Source organism: Citrus sinensis, chromosome 5 (genome assembly GCF_022201045.2).
Source record: "Citrus sinensis cultivar Valencia sweet orange chromosome 5, DVS_A1.0, whole genome shotgun sequence".
NCBI classification, from domain to species: Eukaryota; Viridiplantae; Streptophyta; class Magnoliopsida; order Sapindales; family Rutaceae; genus Citrus; species Citrus sinensis.
In genome coordinates, this window is record NC_068560.1 from 11,311,164 (window position 1) to 11,328,536 (window position 17,373).

Genomic DNA, 17,373 nt, shown 5'->3' on the forward strand with positions numbered 1-17,373 from the left:
GCATCTATTATCTAATAAATAGAGAAATTTTCTTTTAGATTTGGCTTTTGATCTTCGTATAATTAATTTGATTATTATTACACAATAACAATTATGTAAAGATTTTAATGAGGCATATTCTTTGTAATAAACATCCAAGGGGGAGTGTTATAAATTTATTAAAATAAATATAGATGTTCATAACATATATCTTTTGGTCTCCCCACTATCTCCCATTAGCAACATTTAGCTTCCCTATAACTCCCACTATCTCACAAGGAATTATGATCCATAATTTTTCATTAATTTCATAGAGTGATTATGTAACTATAAAAGGAGAGCTCATCCTTTTGTTTTGTACACACACAATTGGAATGAATAAAATCACTCTATAATATATTTTCTCATTTTATTTTTTATCTTGCGTTGCTTCTTTATTTGTATTGTTGGCTAATTATTTTTTTTTATAAGGCTGCCTTATTTTAAAAAAAATCAATTCATGTTTTTTATCAGTTTCATCAAGTGTAAAGTAAGAAAAAAAATGATAATACTAAATTCTTTTTTCAAAACCCCGTGAAGCACGGTTCTATTTTCTAGTTTACTTATAAGAGATGTGATTTTGGTTTTGGAATTGTAGTCTAGAGCAGCAGATGCAAGCATGAAATAGCCTCTTCCATTAAAAGATTAAAAAGAATAAAAAATTAGATAAGCCATTTAAGTCTTTATAATTTTACAATTGAGAATTAACACATTATCATTATCCTTATCCTTATTATTATTATTATTATTACCACTGCCTTGGTGCCTATTTCCGCCCATACAAACTTTTCTTCAACTTGCACACAAGTTCTTCTTTGCCTTTGACACTGAATTCTTCAGGCTGCTCCATGTATATTTCCTCCTCTAAGTCACCATGCAAGAAAGTTGTCTTTACATCAAGTTGTTCAATCTCTAAATTGAAACTAGCTACTAATCCCAAAACTACCTGGATAGAAGACATATTTACCATAGGAGAAAATATTTCTTCAAAATCAGCACCTTTCTACTGACCGAAACTCTTCACAACCAATCTAGCCTTATGCCACTGTTGTGAGTTGTTTTCAGTCTTCAACCTATAAGCCCACTTGTTCTTCAGTGCCTTTTTTCGCTTAGGCAGCTTCACTAGGTCATAAGTGTGGTTCTCATATAAGGATTTCATCTCCTCTTGCATGGCTTTAACCCACTCATTTTTATTTTGATGAAACATAGCTTCGTCAAAACATTCTGGCTCCCCTTCATCTGTAAACATCACATACTCATGTGGAGGATGTCTGGTGGAAGGTCACCGTTCTCTAGTAGATCTTCTCAATTCTAGCTCAATTAGTGGTGTAGGTGGTTCTGAAGGTGTTTGCTCAACTGGTTCTGTTGGACCATCATTATTATCCTCTCCAGCTCCCCTATGATTATCATGAACTGTAGGTGGAGAAATTAAAGTTGGAATAATAGGAATCTCAGGAGATGATTGAGACTTGTCACTCTTCTCTGCATCACTAACTATCTGATCTTCAAGGAATACAACATCTCTACTTCTGATCAATTTATTTGCCACTAGATCTCATAATCTGTACCCAAATTCTTCATGTCCATAGCCTAAGAAAATACATTCCTTGGCTTTATCATCAAGTCTCGATCTCTCATCTTTAGGGATGTGAACGTATGCTCTGCAACCAAATACTCTCAATTGTTTATAAGAAATATATTTCTTGGTCCAAACTCTCTCAGGTACATCACCATCTAATGGAGCTGAAGGAGAAAAGATAATCAAGTCAACTGCAGTATACATAGCCTCTGCCCAGAAAGATTTAAGAAGCTTGGTATCAGACAACATACACTTGACCCTCTCTTAAATTGTTCTGTTCATCCTTTCTGCAACACCATTCTGCTACGAGGTTTTTAATACAGTATTCTCAAGCTAATTTCAAAGGATATACAATACTGCTCAAATGGCCCCCTGTACTCACTACCATTATCTGCCTTAACGAATTTTAATTTTCTTCATGTCTCTCTCTCAATATAAGTATGGAAAAATTAAATATATCAAGCACTTGGTCTTTAGATTTCAAAGCAAAAGCTCACACTTTTTTAAAACAGTCATGAATAAAGTCACAAAATAAAGTGCACCTTCTATTAATCTACTTTGCATCATGCAAACATCAATGTGAATTAAATCAATGATTTGTGACTTTCTAGATTGAAAAAAACTTTTAAAAGCTACTATATGTGTCTTTCCAGCTAAACAATGAATACAAGTCTTGAGGGACATACTTGAAAAGCTGGGTAGAAATCCTTTTTTCTGGCAAGAGTTTCCAACCCTTTTTGACCAATATGACGAAGCTTTTTATGTCATGTCTCAATGTTAAAATCTTTTATAGCCACATTCACATCTTTTTTTCTTAATCTTGGCTTAACACATAGAGGGTATTTACTTTCCTCCCCTTAGCTAACATTAGGGAGCCTTTGGTGAGCTTTCATTTTTCTTCACCAAATTGGTTAGTATAACCATCATCATCAAGCTTGCCTGTAGAGATCAAATTAAGGCAAATATCTGGTATATGTTTGACATCTTTAAGCAACAACTTACAGTCAATGCTAGTTTCCAAGCAATATATCACATATGCCCACAATCTTGGATGCCCCCTCATTTCTCATCCGAACATGGCCATAATCACCATTAATATAGAATGTGAAGTAATCACGATGTCCAATAACATGAAACGAAACACCTAAATCAATCATCCAATCACTAGTATGGCAAGTAAGATTTACTAAACTGTCATCATAAATAATACCGAATTCACCATCAACTATGGCTGCAGTGTCCTCTTTGTCATTTTTCTAAGCATCACTATTTTCTTTCGCCTGTTCTCTTTTCCACAATCTATACTCCCTTTTAACGTGACCTATTTTCTGACAATGAAAGCACTTGAGGTTTCTCCTTTGGGACTTAAATCTTCCTCTGGGGTCATCATTGTTTTGCTGGTAGGAATTTCTGCTTTGGCTTCTCCCCCGCGTTTCTTGATTTTCTGAAATAAGTGCATCTGACTCAGAGGGAACTGCCTCAACACTCTTTCTTCTAGATTCTTCATTCCACAACCTATATGTAACCATATCCAAGGTTCATTTCTCATTCGGTACTGAATTATTTACTGACACCACTAATATCTCCTAACTGACAGGTAAAGAACTAAGCAACAACAATGCTTGTAACTCATCATCTAAAATAATTTTCATAGTAGTCATCTGATCAACCAAGCCCTGAAACTCACTAGTGTGTTCAGTTATACTGCGTCCCTCTTTGTATTTCAAGTTAACAAGTGTTTTCATCAAATTGCCTTTATTCTGTATTGTTGGGTGCTCATAAATTTTCTCTAATTTTCTCCAACGAACATCAGCCCTGGATTCCTTCGCTGTATGGTGGTACACACATTGATCAATCCATGACCTAATAGTACTCACGACCTTCTGGTTTAATTGAGCCCATTTCTTATCATCTAAATCGGCGGGTCTAGCTTCTTCGCCTTCAATGGATTCATGTATAACAAATCCTCCATCCTAGACCTCTAAATACCATAATTCCATGATTTTAATTTAATCATGCATGCTGAGGACTCCTCCATCTTAACCACACAAGTAATAAAAATACAAAATCTGAAGCTCTGATACCACTCTGTCAGGAAAGGGACTACTACAAGCTGCTGTAAATTAAGCAGAGATAAAATTATTTCCCTCTTTGTGTGATTAAAATAGGATGTGGGCTACAAATAATTAGCCAAAAAAATAAACCAATAAATCCAAAGAAAAAACCAACCGCAAGAGACATAACTTTTACATGGAAAACCCAAAGCGAGAAAAATCATGGGACTGTAGTCTAATATAATCTTCCACTATATTCATGGGATTACATCATTAATTCTTCTCTAAATAATACTAGATGCTACTAATATCAAGAATCTCAATATTTTTAGCCTACAGTAACAGCCTAATAACTGTCTCTCTAACAAGTGGGTATCTCAAATAATAGTCAAAGAGAGGATAAAATAGAAAGAAAGACCAATAGGATTGTAGAGGGCAATGCCAGAAATTTACCCTTAAAATTTGGGAGGAAACAGAGTTAATTTCACCTTTCGATCATCTAATTAAAAATTTAAATTACTGTTCCCAAATTGGAACCTCCACTTCCTTTTTCTCTCTATCCCGCCGCTTCTTTTTCACGCGCACACACTCTAGGGCAGCGGCTTTCACTTGTTTTTATAGGCAAATTTCATGACAAATTTCATTTGCCCACTTCAATGTTTTTTTAATTACTCAATTGACCAAACTTATTAAACTTTAGACTTAGGCCACCCAAATGAGATGGACCCAACATATTTCAATTATAACAGATGATGATGTAGATTATTTTTTTGGAGGAAATCAATGAAATTGGGTTCAAGAACCCTTTCACCTACCTACGAGCGAAAACAGATTTTGGCGCGATATGCATTGCTGATATGGTTTGAAGGGATAACCAACTTCCAACAAGAGGTTATTAGGTAGAGAATCACGTTTACCCCAACTCTGCGCCATAAGACTGTAAGGGACGAGAGGTTTCAGAAGAGGAGAGTTCTAATGAGGTTCGCACACTTTAGAAGAACGAAAAAGGGGCACCCACAAACTATTGAGACAGTGTCACGAGGTGAGCAAAATCTACGTCATAAATGCGATAGTGTGGAGTCCAAGGAATTGACTGACATGTAGTGCACTAGTCCACTATCTGACCATTAGCCTGCAGTTGCGATGAATAAAACATAAGCTGCACAAATTATTCGATGTTTTTGCCGTTTTATTATGTTAATGTCTTTTGTATTTAGGGGCGGCTCAACTAATTTTGGAGCTTTAAGTGAATTGTTTCAATTACACCTTTTAAAAAAATTGAGGTCAAATATATGTATTAGTTTTATTAAAAAGGTTATTGATTTAAAATCAATTTTTCTAACTTTCTTCGGTGCAAAATTATTAATCAAATTTTTATATTCTAATTTCACTAATATATATTTTTCAAATATAGCTAATCCATTCAATCTTTTTTGTGACTTAGTTGGTCTTAAAAAGCTTTTATCAATTTTAATTTTGAAAAAATTTCGTTAATTACTAATTATTCACTTTCACATTTTTTTTACCACTTTTGATAAACTTATCAAGAGATCATTTTTGAGATCGAAATAACTTTTTTATTATTCTTTTTTTTTGAAGTTTTTCATATCTTGATGGACATTTTCTATTAGATTTTGTTTTTAGTGAAAGAAGAGTAAAAAAGCAAACAATTATGCTAGATAATTAAAAGAAAGCAACAATAATATCTAGAAAAGAAACAATAAAAATTAAAAAACACAACTAATTAAGAAGAGAATAGAAAGAAAAAACCTGAGTATTTGAGAACTTTAACTTTGACGGATTGAAACTTTAAACAGCACTAATCAATTAAAATAATTGATTTTTTTTCTTAAGCAAAAACTAAAGAAAGCATTTTTTTCCTTAGGCACTAGAGCATTGAATGTGTCGTGCCTTTTTTTTTTTTTAAATTGATAAAAACATTAATGGATAAGAAGTTAATGAATGTGTGACTTTTATAGAGTTTTAAATGAAATAACATTTAATAGAGATTTTGTAAGGATTTAATAATTTATTTACGGCAAAGATTATTATAAAATAATAACAAATATAAATGAATAATTTAATAGATATAATCTTGGAGAGAAATTTAGGAACTTCATACGTAGTGGACCCTAGCAACTGTTTAAGTTGCCTAGCGAAAGAGTCGCTCTTGTTTGTACTTTAATCTTCCTACTAGTTTATTGACAAGTTTAATTAATTAATTAATTTTTTTTTTTTGGGTTTTACATTTGGTTAAGAATGTTCGTCCGTTCTATGCTATTTTCAGGGGGCAGTGCCCTGGGGTTTCTAAGACATGATATGAGTGTTTGGAGCAAATAAAAGATTATTCAAAATCAGTTTCTAAGAATTCATGGCGAAGGCACAAGCCATATCCACTTGGCTTTTTTCCTCTACGTTTGTGAACCCGTTCACAACCAACTCATGAGAAACTAGCCATGATGATTGCGAGTAGCAACTGCATTGCTGAACGATATTGATTACTTTGAATTACTTGTGTTCTTTTTAAACTTACTGATGTTTGAAGTACATGCATTGACATGTATTGACTATTGCTCGATATATTTGGAGTTTATGTTGTTTTTGTTTTCGTGAGCATTTTTGGTAATCCAGTTTTGATATACATTTACTTACACGATTTCAAATAGGTACGATCTTCATTTAGATTCAAAGCAAACACTAATTTTTGTTCTAGGTCTATTTACTCGACTACAATTGTGTATTTATCGATTTACTTAATTGCAGCTTGGAAATGGGAAGAATGTTCCGTGACCTGTTTATGACCAAATATTTCTTGTTAAATATATATGATGCAAAAAAAACTACGACGGAAAGGAGGAAGAAGAGGGAATTTATTAAAGCAAAATCGATAACAATTTGACGACCAAAGCTTGACGACAGTCTTGTACTTGTCAATTTACTTGGCTTCAATTGAGAAAATGGTAAGAACATTCCATGACTTTTTAATGACCAAAGTTTGATTGTTAAGTACGTATGATGCAAAAACCAAGAAGGGAAAAGAGAGGAATGGGATGCTCCAGATTAATCACAATTTCAGTTCGAGTATTATGACAAAATACAGATGTCGTGGGTTTACTGATCATATTGAAAGAAGAGTGTTTCTAAAGGTATTTTATCTATATGGTTGCGTTTGATACGCAGGATAAGATATATGTAATAGGATGGGATGTTATATTATAAGGTAGGATGAAAAGAAATAAGATAGGATTATATTTAATGATAACAATATTGTTTTAATAATAATAATAATAATAATTATTATTATTATTATTATTATTATTATTGTTATTAATTAAAAATAAATAAATAGTTAGTTAATCATCGTTTAATTGAATTAATACAATTGAAAATTTATTTAATATAAAATTAAAAATTTTATTTTAAAATATTTAATATTCTTATTTATAATAATTAATGTTAACATATTACAATTTACAAGTTGTTGTTGTTATTATTATTATTACTACTATAAACTAAAATTTTGTATCAATTATTCCAACCAATCAACCTTAATGATATTAATTAAATCATAATTTAAATATTTTTTACTTATTAAATATATTTCTAATATTTATCTATTGTTATTTAATTATATATTATTTGGGTCCAACTATTGTGCACCTGGTGCATGGTACTCCCTGTTTTGTCCATATATGAGTTGTTCGTTAGATCAAACGCATAACTTGCTTCAATGGCATGGATATATTTTTTGGTTTTTAATCTTTTTTTAGAAACAATATAAAATATATTTAATCAATTATAAATAATTTAAGTATATAATAAAAATTAATTTATTAATAATAATATGACCAAATAACAATGTAAAACTTTCATAATAATCAACTATGGTTTAGTATTTAAATATAAATAATAGGAATATACTAAGTATAAAAAATAGAAATATATTGGAATTATCTATTAAAATTATAAAGTTTCTAATTATCTTTTCAACAAATAAGAGCGACCGCAAAGTAATTTATCAAAAATTAGGGGTACCACGAACCCGGGGCACCACAGCTTTGTCCATATAAGTTTACCAAAATTCATATTTTGAATATTAATTTCTAACTAATTTAAAATTTAAATGTGAAATTATAAAATATTTAATAATTTTATAAATTAAAATAGAATTATAATTTAATGTGATATGAATAATGATATTTATTATAATTATTATTTACATTATTAAAATCAATATTTTTAATTACATTTATCACATATTAATATAATTGTAATGTTTATAAATGAGTTAAATATATAATCCAGACGTAACTAATCCATGGCTGCCTTTGGAAAAACTTCCTTTTACAAACTTGAGATTATCTTATGGGCCTAGGATAAAGTAATCTGAATACTCACCAACGATAGGATTAGAAAAATTTTGAAAAAAAAAAGAAATCTAATTGCCGATTCTTATCCTCCAACCAAACGCACCCTGTATGATCTATTCTCTTTTCCAAAAAAAACTAACTCTACAAAGTATAAAATGACAAGCTTGACTATTTTCATATCATCATCTGAATGATCGTTCAATCGTTCAAGAACTCTTCACCAAGTTGCATTTCAGCATCTAAAGGGCATATTGGCAGAATTTCCTTTCGAGCTCCTTAAAATGCAGGAAATATAAATTAAACAAAGTACAGTTTTTTTACTTTTCCCAAAGAAGTTATTTACAACCAACTTGATATTTACAATTCCCATTTAAAAATAACGCCAATCACTGCCCAGTAAAAAAGAAAACGAAAAAATAAATCCTAATAGAAAAAACCTGGCCCCAAAAAGGGAAGGAAACCTAGCAATTTATAAGCCATTCATCTCTCTGCAGGACGCCCATAAGCAATGAAAGAATGAATGTACCTTCTCCGTTTCAATGCTAACAAATCACCCGATCAAGGTATCTAAGAGTCCTTCTCTCATGTGGGCACCTTTTTTTTTTTTTTTTCATATAGACACGCTATTAAGTAATATGATTTAATAGTCAGCTTCAATTTACTATTAAATCATGCGATTTAATAGAATCATTATTCAATTAACTATAAAGCCATATAGCTTAATAGCATGTCTGCATAAAAATAAAAAAAGAGGGCATCCACACCAGAGAATTTCTAACTATAAGATGCTTATTCAGATTTTGAACCTCAAGCAGTTGTGCACCTAGAAAGCACCATCTCAGTTTTCAGTGCCAAGAACGGCCCGGCAGGTAGATTCAACAGCAAAAGCTCCTACGCTAGCACCATATATGCCGCATCTCAAACCTCTCCAAATATTAGCAACTGGCCTGGCCACTCCTACAAACAAAGGACACAAGCAAATGAATAATTAATATATAAAAACAGTAACATAAGCTATAAAAGAACCATTCCCCATGGCTATAGAACCAAACGCAAAATTAGCATGTTGACATGTAGGTTAACCTCGAGTTAAAAGGAAAGCAAAATTAGAATTAAAAGGAAAGCAGCCAGATCCAATGCAGTGAATCTATTAAGTTTGTCTGGTCATCCATATAGAAGGAGCCATATTAAAACATCATGAAGCACTTGTACGCCTTTGTACCAAGAATTGGGGTCACCAAGACAGCTGTTAGGAAGTGCATTACGATCTTAAGCTAGAGAGTGAAGTGCCAAGCCTAAATGGATGTTTTTGTAGACATAGTTAACTATTTTCATTATTTTCATTATGTCCATGATATAAAAACCAAATAAGAGTTCAGCCCTACAACTAGAAATTGCATTTAATATTATAGGTGATGCTAGACTACCTCTACATAAACCCCAAAGGATGATCAGAATCTTTCAAGAGTGCATGTTGTTATAGTATGAAGGAGGCCCTCTAGACTTTTGCAGTGGCCTCTTCACAAATGGATGTTCCATTAGTTGAGCTGCAGTAGGCCGATCATTTGGGTTAACTTGTAAGCATTTAAGAATGAAATCCCGGGCATCTCTTGATAATGAGTTAGGAACTAGAGGAGGTTCACCCTTGCCAATCCTGAATAATGCTTGCATCTGCCAACAGAACATTATGCCATCACTAACACCATAACAACTGATGCCAACTTTCATAGATCACAAAATGTTTAATATAAACAAACAACTGGCATAAAAGCACAGGAAATTAGAGAAAGAAAATCAAATTGGATAAATGGAAATTTATTACGTACGCCTTCCAAATGAGAGTATGGAGGCTGACGAGTTAACATCTCCAACACAGTGCACCCAAGGCTCCATATATCAGCAGTTAGTCCATATCCGCGGTTCTTTAAATTAACAACCTAAAATGCACAAATTTTGTTAACCTGAAACGTCTAATATAAAAATGTTTTTGGTATGTGTCAACATGATATATTAAAAGAGAATTTTACATTCAAGAAGTAAATATTCAATTAGCAGTAACAAATGCAGTTAAGAACTTGTTAAATGTGAATAAATTACAAGAAATTCAACTCTCAAAATAGCAGTCTAAATCCATTAATTCACAAATATGGTGAAATAACAGAGTAAAACAAATTCTAAAACATAACTGTCACTCAATTTTGTTGATACATCTCACACCATGCATCGTGTCTATCAATTTAGCCGTGACATCTTTAGATGACCACGCAGCAAAATAAGATGTGCAGGGTAAGATTTCTACTTAACTACACCTATCCTGTACTGATTAAAAGTTAAAATGATTTAATAACTATTGGAGCTTTGGATCAATTCAAATAAAAGATTGTAAGACAGGTGTTTAATATGCATTTGCATTTCTTTTCCTATAAAATAGAGTCCAATAAGTTAATATTTACCTGCTCAAATTAGAAGTATGCAATGACGATACTTCTGAGAAAATAATTACAAATATATGGGCAATTTATTTACATTTAATGACATATTAAACAATCAGTCAACCACAATATATAACAATTATTTGATTTGTTTTCAATGAACATTTCATAAGTGGAAAATTTTAAGCCAATAACAAAAGAACGTTTTCCACTCACATTGAGGAAACAAATGACACAAGTTATTTTCAAATAGAAATCCCTCAAGATAAAAGAGGGACGGCGGAAATATAGAATCAGCAGCTAAAATTCTATTTTACATAAGTTTTTGCATTAAGACTTTTCTTAGAGCCAACCAAACAAGAAATCAATTAACCTCATGTTCTTATTTTAGGTAAAGGCATTATAGGCTGGCTTCAACATAACACATTCTCATCAGGTTCATAAAGAAGGTTAATTAGTGGTTTGAGCATCATCAAGCTCCAATTATAGATTGCATTGAACAAGGGGACATTCCGAAGAATGCCATATCAACAGGGGCTTTTAAGAAGATGAAGCAAAAGATTAAGACTATGAAACCTCGAGTTCTCAAAAGTCTTTAGATCTATTTGTAATGAGTCTAGCATATGACTTGAAAGATATCTGAAATCAGGTAGCTAGCATTTTTCACTTACTTAGGTTTGCTTATTACAACTACTAGTTAAGCTTTCCATGATGTTTCCCTTTGCCAGCATATTAATCTTCTACCTCTGACACCTAACTCTCATCTTCTGATTTTGCTATTGATGTTTACATTACATTAGATGAAATATTCTACTACACAGTTATAATTATAGATTAGCTGCAGATGGATATTTTAGGACCTAAAATTTACAGAAAATGATTGCAATAATGTTTGCACTTCTGACTGTTTTCCCATATTTTGAATTAAAAAATCTTCTTACAGATTATTTAGAAGCTTGGCTATCAATGCTGCTTTCCGTTCCTAATCAAGGCGTTACCTGAACCTCTTATGGTTTGTTCTGATTTTTCTAGTTTCTTCATCCAATCCTTACTCTGAATTTCTCTATAGATTTACCTAAGCCAGTTCGCAAATGGTGGATTTCATCATTTGACTGACGAGAGAATCAGTCTAATAAATCAATAAAAATCTTCTCATGAGAATTGAATACAAGAGAAATTTACCAAAGCCTTGATTTCTGTAAGCTAAACCAGATTAAACCATACTCTCTTCTGTTAAATAGAGAAGGAATTCCCCTATAATATATATATATATATATATATATATTTTTTTTTTTTTTCCAAAATGACAAGAAAATCATAGACATCTTATCCATTTATTGCAGCAAACAAATTTTTATGCCTATAATCTTATGCGATTGAAAAGCCAAAAACAATGTCTTATGTGGCCATCAATTTAGGTGCTCAAAGGATGATCTGACCAACTTCATTTAGTCAGACTAATGGCTGACTAATTGATTCTGGAATATATGATGACTATCACCCTTGGGAGAAGGGAGGCAGGGAGTTTGTGTCATCCTGATAAACAAAAGAATGTTTACCCATTTCACTAAAGAGTCAGTTTCCAGCTTTTTGGTGGTGATAGTTTGATAAATGTGTGCCAGTACCAACCATTGGACAAGACTTATCAGATTTCAAAACTGAAAAGAAAGGAGGTAGAAAATCTGATTTGAAAATCCTTAAAAATACATAAAAAGCAATTAGGAGGGGGGAAAAAATGAAACACTGTAGTCAGTTTATAAAATTAACCTCCTAAAACCTATGTCAAACATGTCAATCCAAAAAATGAACTTCCAGTGCCAGAAGGGAAAATCAGATTTTGTGTCTCACAGTATTCAAATATTGGCAGCGACCGAAAGATAAACAGTTATAAGCAATCAGTTTCTTGAGATCATCCTAGTTTGGTCATAAATGGACACTCATTAAATATATCAGATTTTCTCTATATAAATCAAATTACATCAGAAGAGGCAAACCTCAGGGGCCATCCAGAATGGAGTTCCTTTGCAGGATTTGACATCATTCATTGTAGTTGCCTGAAAAGATCAAATATATTGCATTAAGTACTGTAGCATTAAAGAGTTTTCAAAAGAAAAGGGGGGAGAGAGAGAAACTACCTTAGCCAACCCAAAATCTGCAAGTTTTACTGATCCACTTGCATCTACCAATATATTGGCACATTTGATATCCCTTGAAAATGGAAAAAGACAAATTACAAAGAAGCTAAATTTAAAAGGTGGAAGTATGAAAAAAAGCAACTTTTCATCCAAGTTCCACCTGCCACAATGATACTAGTGGTCATTTCATAGAAGAATGGTGGAAAATGGATTCATGCAGAAGATCCAATGCAGTTGAAACTATGACTTAATTTTGGTGAGTTTAGGGCACGATTTCTTGTGGCCAAAAATAAACCAGTCTTTGCACCCGGCTGGAAACCAGTTTTCATTTTTTATCTTCTTTTACATATATTTACATAAAACCATATAATTACATAAACTATGTCCTAACTTCCACATGATTTCTGAACAATTTTCGTAAGTCCCTAAACAATAAGTGAGCTATCTGAATAAGCATTTTTATTACATTTTACTGAGAGAAGTAGTTCCTACTCTATCAAAAGAAATTCTTCCCCAAAACATGCAATAACAAGATATATGATTAATATACTGTTGAAACTTCGTAGCTGCTAATTTATGATTAAAGACATCTGTTATTGCTATTTTTGGTTTAACCTTGAACGAAAACAATATCAACGAATTGCAGAAAACTGAGAATATAATGTTCCTTGCGAGGAGGGATTAATACTTATCAGCAAATGGTGTTAAAGTTACAATTGTTCTTCAAAATGCATTTTCAACATTGTTGGTTTTTTGAGTAACATCCTACCCACCTTATATGCTCCTTCCTCGTTTCTATTCTGTTTTTCCTTCCTTTTAATGATTTCTTTCATATACTACATCTCATATCTAATACCACAATGAAAATTATCCTTGAAATATCAGCAATACATACACGTAAACATATGGGTATTCCTATACTACTTTTGACATGAACTCATCTATCTAAGACATCTTGACAGCCAAAATGTGGAATATTGAAAACATGCAAAGCATGTTCCAATATTGAAAAAGCTATTATGTTTAGTAACCATAGAGAGAACATGTCATTATAAGGAAAAGGAATAGGAAATATATCAGCCAAATCACTTTTATCACCTGTGAACCACATTCTGCTCGTGAAGATAGTTTAAACCATTCAGGATCTGCCTCGTGTATGCAGAGACTTGAGAATCCATCAAGTGATACTTTTGATAGAGATTTGCAAGAGAACCTTTTGTTACAAGCTCAAGGAAGATAAAAAGTCTATTTTCATCCTGAATTCATTTGATGAATTGGAATAAAGAGCCAAAACTGAAGTAAGCACAGGCGTAAACAACCAGATATAAAAAAAGACAATTTAATATGACGGAGACAGATTCCATCAAAATTTACAGAATTAGTTAACTTTGATACAACATAGAGCGTGCAAAATTATACATTTGCTTCAAATTTAGGACAATTGTGGAAGTTCCCTGCCATTATGTATTTTACCATACAAGATAGATTTACACATATTGGGCAGGTTTATATATACTGGGGTGCCAGAGAATAAAGAATCGCACAACCTAATGCTGCTGAATCAAATCAAAGATGGCAATAATAGACCACTGGTATACAGCTAGTTTCCAAACACTGGCAAAATAGAGTACCTATGGACAGTACAGATAGTTGGGAAACACCGGCAATAGTACTAGATTAAAATAATTATATCTTAAAAACCAGTTTCTGAAGGATATCTTGTCACGTATTTTACAACTACCTAATTCAATTACGGAAGATGATGGTAGAATTTTACATAAAAGAAAAAAAGAGAGAAAAATTCAATTGGTGCTAAAGGCAATAAGATACATGAAAAATACACAGTGCTTCATATTCTGGCAATATCATAGATATCAGGGGGTCAAGAAGTGGCATTCAGGTGCACAGTTTTGGTTCTCACTTCATACATACTACTACAAGGAAAGAAAAGGTAAAAACCAAGCATGGACTTTAGATGCATACCTTGTCTGTGCCAAAATATTGAACTATGTTTTCATGTTCAAACCGACTCAAAAGTAAAATTTCCTGAACCAATAAAAAAGATATTAGAAAAATGATCAGATCACGCAGCTGCAGTATATTCTGCTATAGCTTTTTGGAGGCATCATAAAAATATGGAACTGCATGAGTTTAATAATAATGATCTGACCATGCAGCTGCAGTAATTTATGCTAAAGTTTTTAGAGGCATAGTAAAATTATGGAACTGTTTGATTTATAACTTAAGGTGGGGAAAAAGATTACAGAATAATACGTCATGGACTTCCATCAGGAAAAGAAAAATCATCCCACCTGCTCAAGTTGAAGAATGCTCTGCTTCCCCTGTGTTCCTTGATCCTGCAATGAAACCTCCTTTACGGCAAAAAAGAATCCATCACTGCAAACAAACCAGAAAGCATAAGAGGGACTGCTAAAAATATAAGTATATGCACATCACACTTGCACATACACATGCATATCAATGGTAGTAAAGCAAGGCCTAGTTAATCATTTGAATTGAGTCTTTCCACAAATAATACCACCCACCTTCAGACTAGGGATTCATAGTTAAAAAAGAAACTACCCCTCAAAGTCTTCAAAATAATTAGATTTTAGAAGAAAACGGTAAGGTAGTTGCAAAAATCATAGCTCCAAGTAAGAATATCCAATACAGCTCATCATCAACTTTCTCTGCTGCCCTCAACAACAAAACTGAATTCGACTTGCATGATTTTCTTGAGAAACAAGACAAGATTACATGTACCATAGCCAAAATCCCACCGATGAAGCTATTATTTTTCCTTCTAATGCAACATTATTATACATCCTTTGGACTTAATTTACTTTCAGCAGTTACACATAATCAATGAGGCTAAGTAACTAATAGGATATCAAATACACAAGCATATTAGCACAACGAACAAAACAATTTTACTTACTCCGTGTAGCCTTCATACACAGTTCCAAACGACCCACTTCCCAAGAGCTCACCCTTTTGCCATGACATTATTCTTCTTCTGAATTTCCCATTCGGGGAAACATTATAAACTGGTTCCTTAATCAATCTAACTGCAAGATCTTTACGATCATCATCACCGTCATGATCATGAACTGAAATGGACGGACCAGATTCCTCAACAACATTAGTTTCTCTTAGCCTCCTCACTTCATTATTTTCTTCATTTTCATTCAAAGGACTAATAAACCCTACTGCAATTGGCGAATGCAAAAAGTATTCATCATCAGATTCTGCAGCAAACGATTTCAATATCTCATCATCATCAACAGCCTCCACAGGCCGCCGAAACTTCATAGGCGAGGGCGGCGACAGAGCCGGCGGCCTGTCGCCGTTAATTCCGGCTCTGGGTCCTACTCTATTTTCTCTCTTAGCTAAGCTGGAACCCCGCTTAGAAACAAGACGCTCGTCATCAAGCATAACCGCTGCTTTGAATTCTTGCTCTTCAGTTAAATCCAAAGCTTGATCGAACCGCAATTGCAATCTAGAGGCATTATCGAAAGAAAAGCGGGAGCGGGCCTTCTGGGCCTCCCAGGCGGCGGCCGGAATGGCGAAATCTTCGGGCCCGGAAAAGCCCAAGCTGCGACAAATGAGGTCGAATTCGCCGTCCATTCCTTTGACTCGGAAGCTGGTCTTGTTATCGGTCAAGTCCAGGGAGCGAATTCGGCGGGGGGAGGCGGACGACTTGTCGTCGAATGATGATGAGGCAGAAGACGGGGCCAACGACGCGTCGTATTGAATGTTCTTAAGAGCGTTACGTCGGTCGAGTCTGGGCCGAGAGGAGCGAGGCTTAGGCTTGGCGGCGTCCATGAAGGGCATGCATCTAGCTATCAATATCGATATCTATCCATCTATCTGCTTTTGCCAGTAAATCGGGGCAGTTGGTCAACAGCGGATTTTTTCGATGAGTCAAAAGTGTCGCTCAAAGCAAGCACGCAGTTATGTCAATGTGTTGTCGTAAGACGGCTGCTTTTGCAGTTTACATTTTTATTGCACGCATTTATAATTTTTGGGTCTATATGAGGCATAAAATTAGCTCTTATATATCTACATGAGCGTTGCTAAGTGGAGAGAAAGCTGAGAGAACACCGAGGAAAATTAACCCTCTCTCTCTATATTTATTCACTCTCTCTATCATTTTTTCACAATTTCTCTCGGTGTTCTCTGAGCTTTCTCTCCACTTACCATATATATATATATATATATATATATCTTAATACCTCTATACTGGTTGTCTTAAAAGATGGGCGATTCATCTCTTTTGATAATTCTTTACTAAGTAGTATAGAATTAAGTCTTTGTAAAAGGTTTTATACCAACTTGTATTAGGCTGATATGAACGTAATTAAAATTTTTATCTTTTAATTTCTTTAAAGAATGTTCTGAAAATAGATGAATATTTTCAAATGACTTTGAAAGGGTTATGTCTCTTTCTTCAGTTTTTAACAGATCAATATCACGCACGTTCTGTTTTCCAACCGATATACCAATTTAATCGAACGATGTTTTAATTATGTGATTTTAAAGCAGACCTAGCAACAGATCTAAAGGCTCATAGATAATACTAGATCTGGATCCCAGAAATAGTATTCTGATTGGATGGAGGGACAGCAAAAGATCAAGACATCAAGGAAATCTGACCATTGAACATGGTGAGCCTCCAGTTGAGATTAAAGCCTCACCTTATAAAATCCATAAAGATCCAGAAACAGATTTAGATAGCATTATCCAACAGAATAATTTCTATAATGTTAATCTAAATACGATAGG

General features: G+C 33.4%; 1 protein-coding gene across 2 annotated transcripts; it reads right to left on the reverse strand.

The window, feature by feature from the left end:
- Window positions 1–8,314: 8,314 nt before the first annotated feature.
- LOC102625693 (mitogen-activated protein kinase kinase kinase 1-like) lies at window positions 8,315–16,678 on the reverse strand. Of its 2 annotated transcripts, XM_052441903.1 has the most exons (9): window positions 15,527–16,657; window positions 14,901–14,985; window positions 14,572–14,634; window positions 13,687–13,844; window positions 12,589–12,661; window positions 12,448–12,507; window positions 9,848–9,958; window positions 9,449–9,692; window positions 8,315–8,978 (listed from the first exon to the last, which is right to left on the reverse strand). In XM_052441903.1, the coding sequence occupies exons 1-8, from the start codon at window positions 16,420–16,422 to the stop codon at window positions 9,483–9,485; spliced, it is 1,656 nt and encodes a 551-aa protein (XP_052297863.1). In that variant the 5' UTR covers window positions 16,423–16,657; the 3' UTR covers window positions 8,315–8,978; window positions 9,449–9,482. The 2 variants fall into 2 exon arrangements, 1 of the variants encoding a protein (XP_052297863.1); XR_008054917.1 differs by lacking the exons at window positions 8,315–8,978; window positions 9,449–9,692 and adding an exon at window positions 11,395–11,528 and having other exon boundaries at window positions 15,527–16,678.
- Window positions 16,679–17,373: the final 695 nt, after the last annotated feature.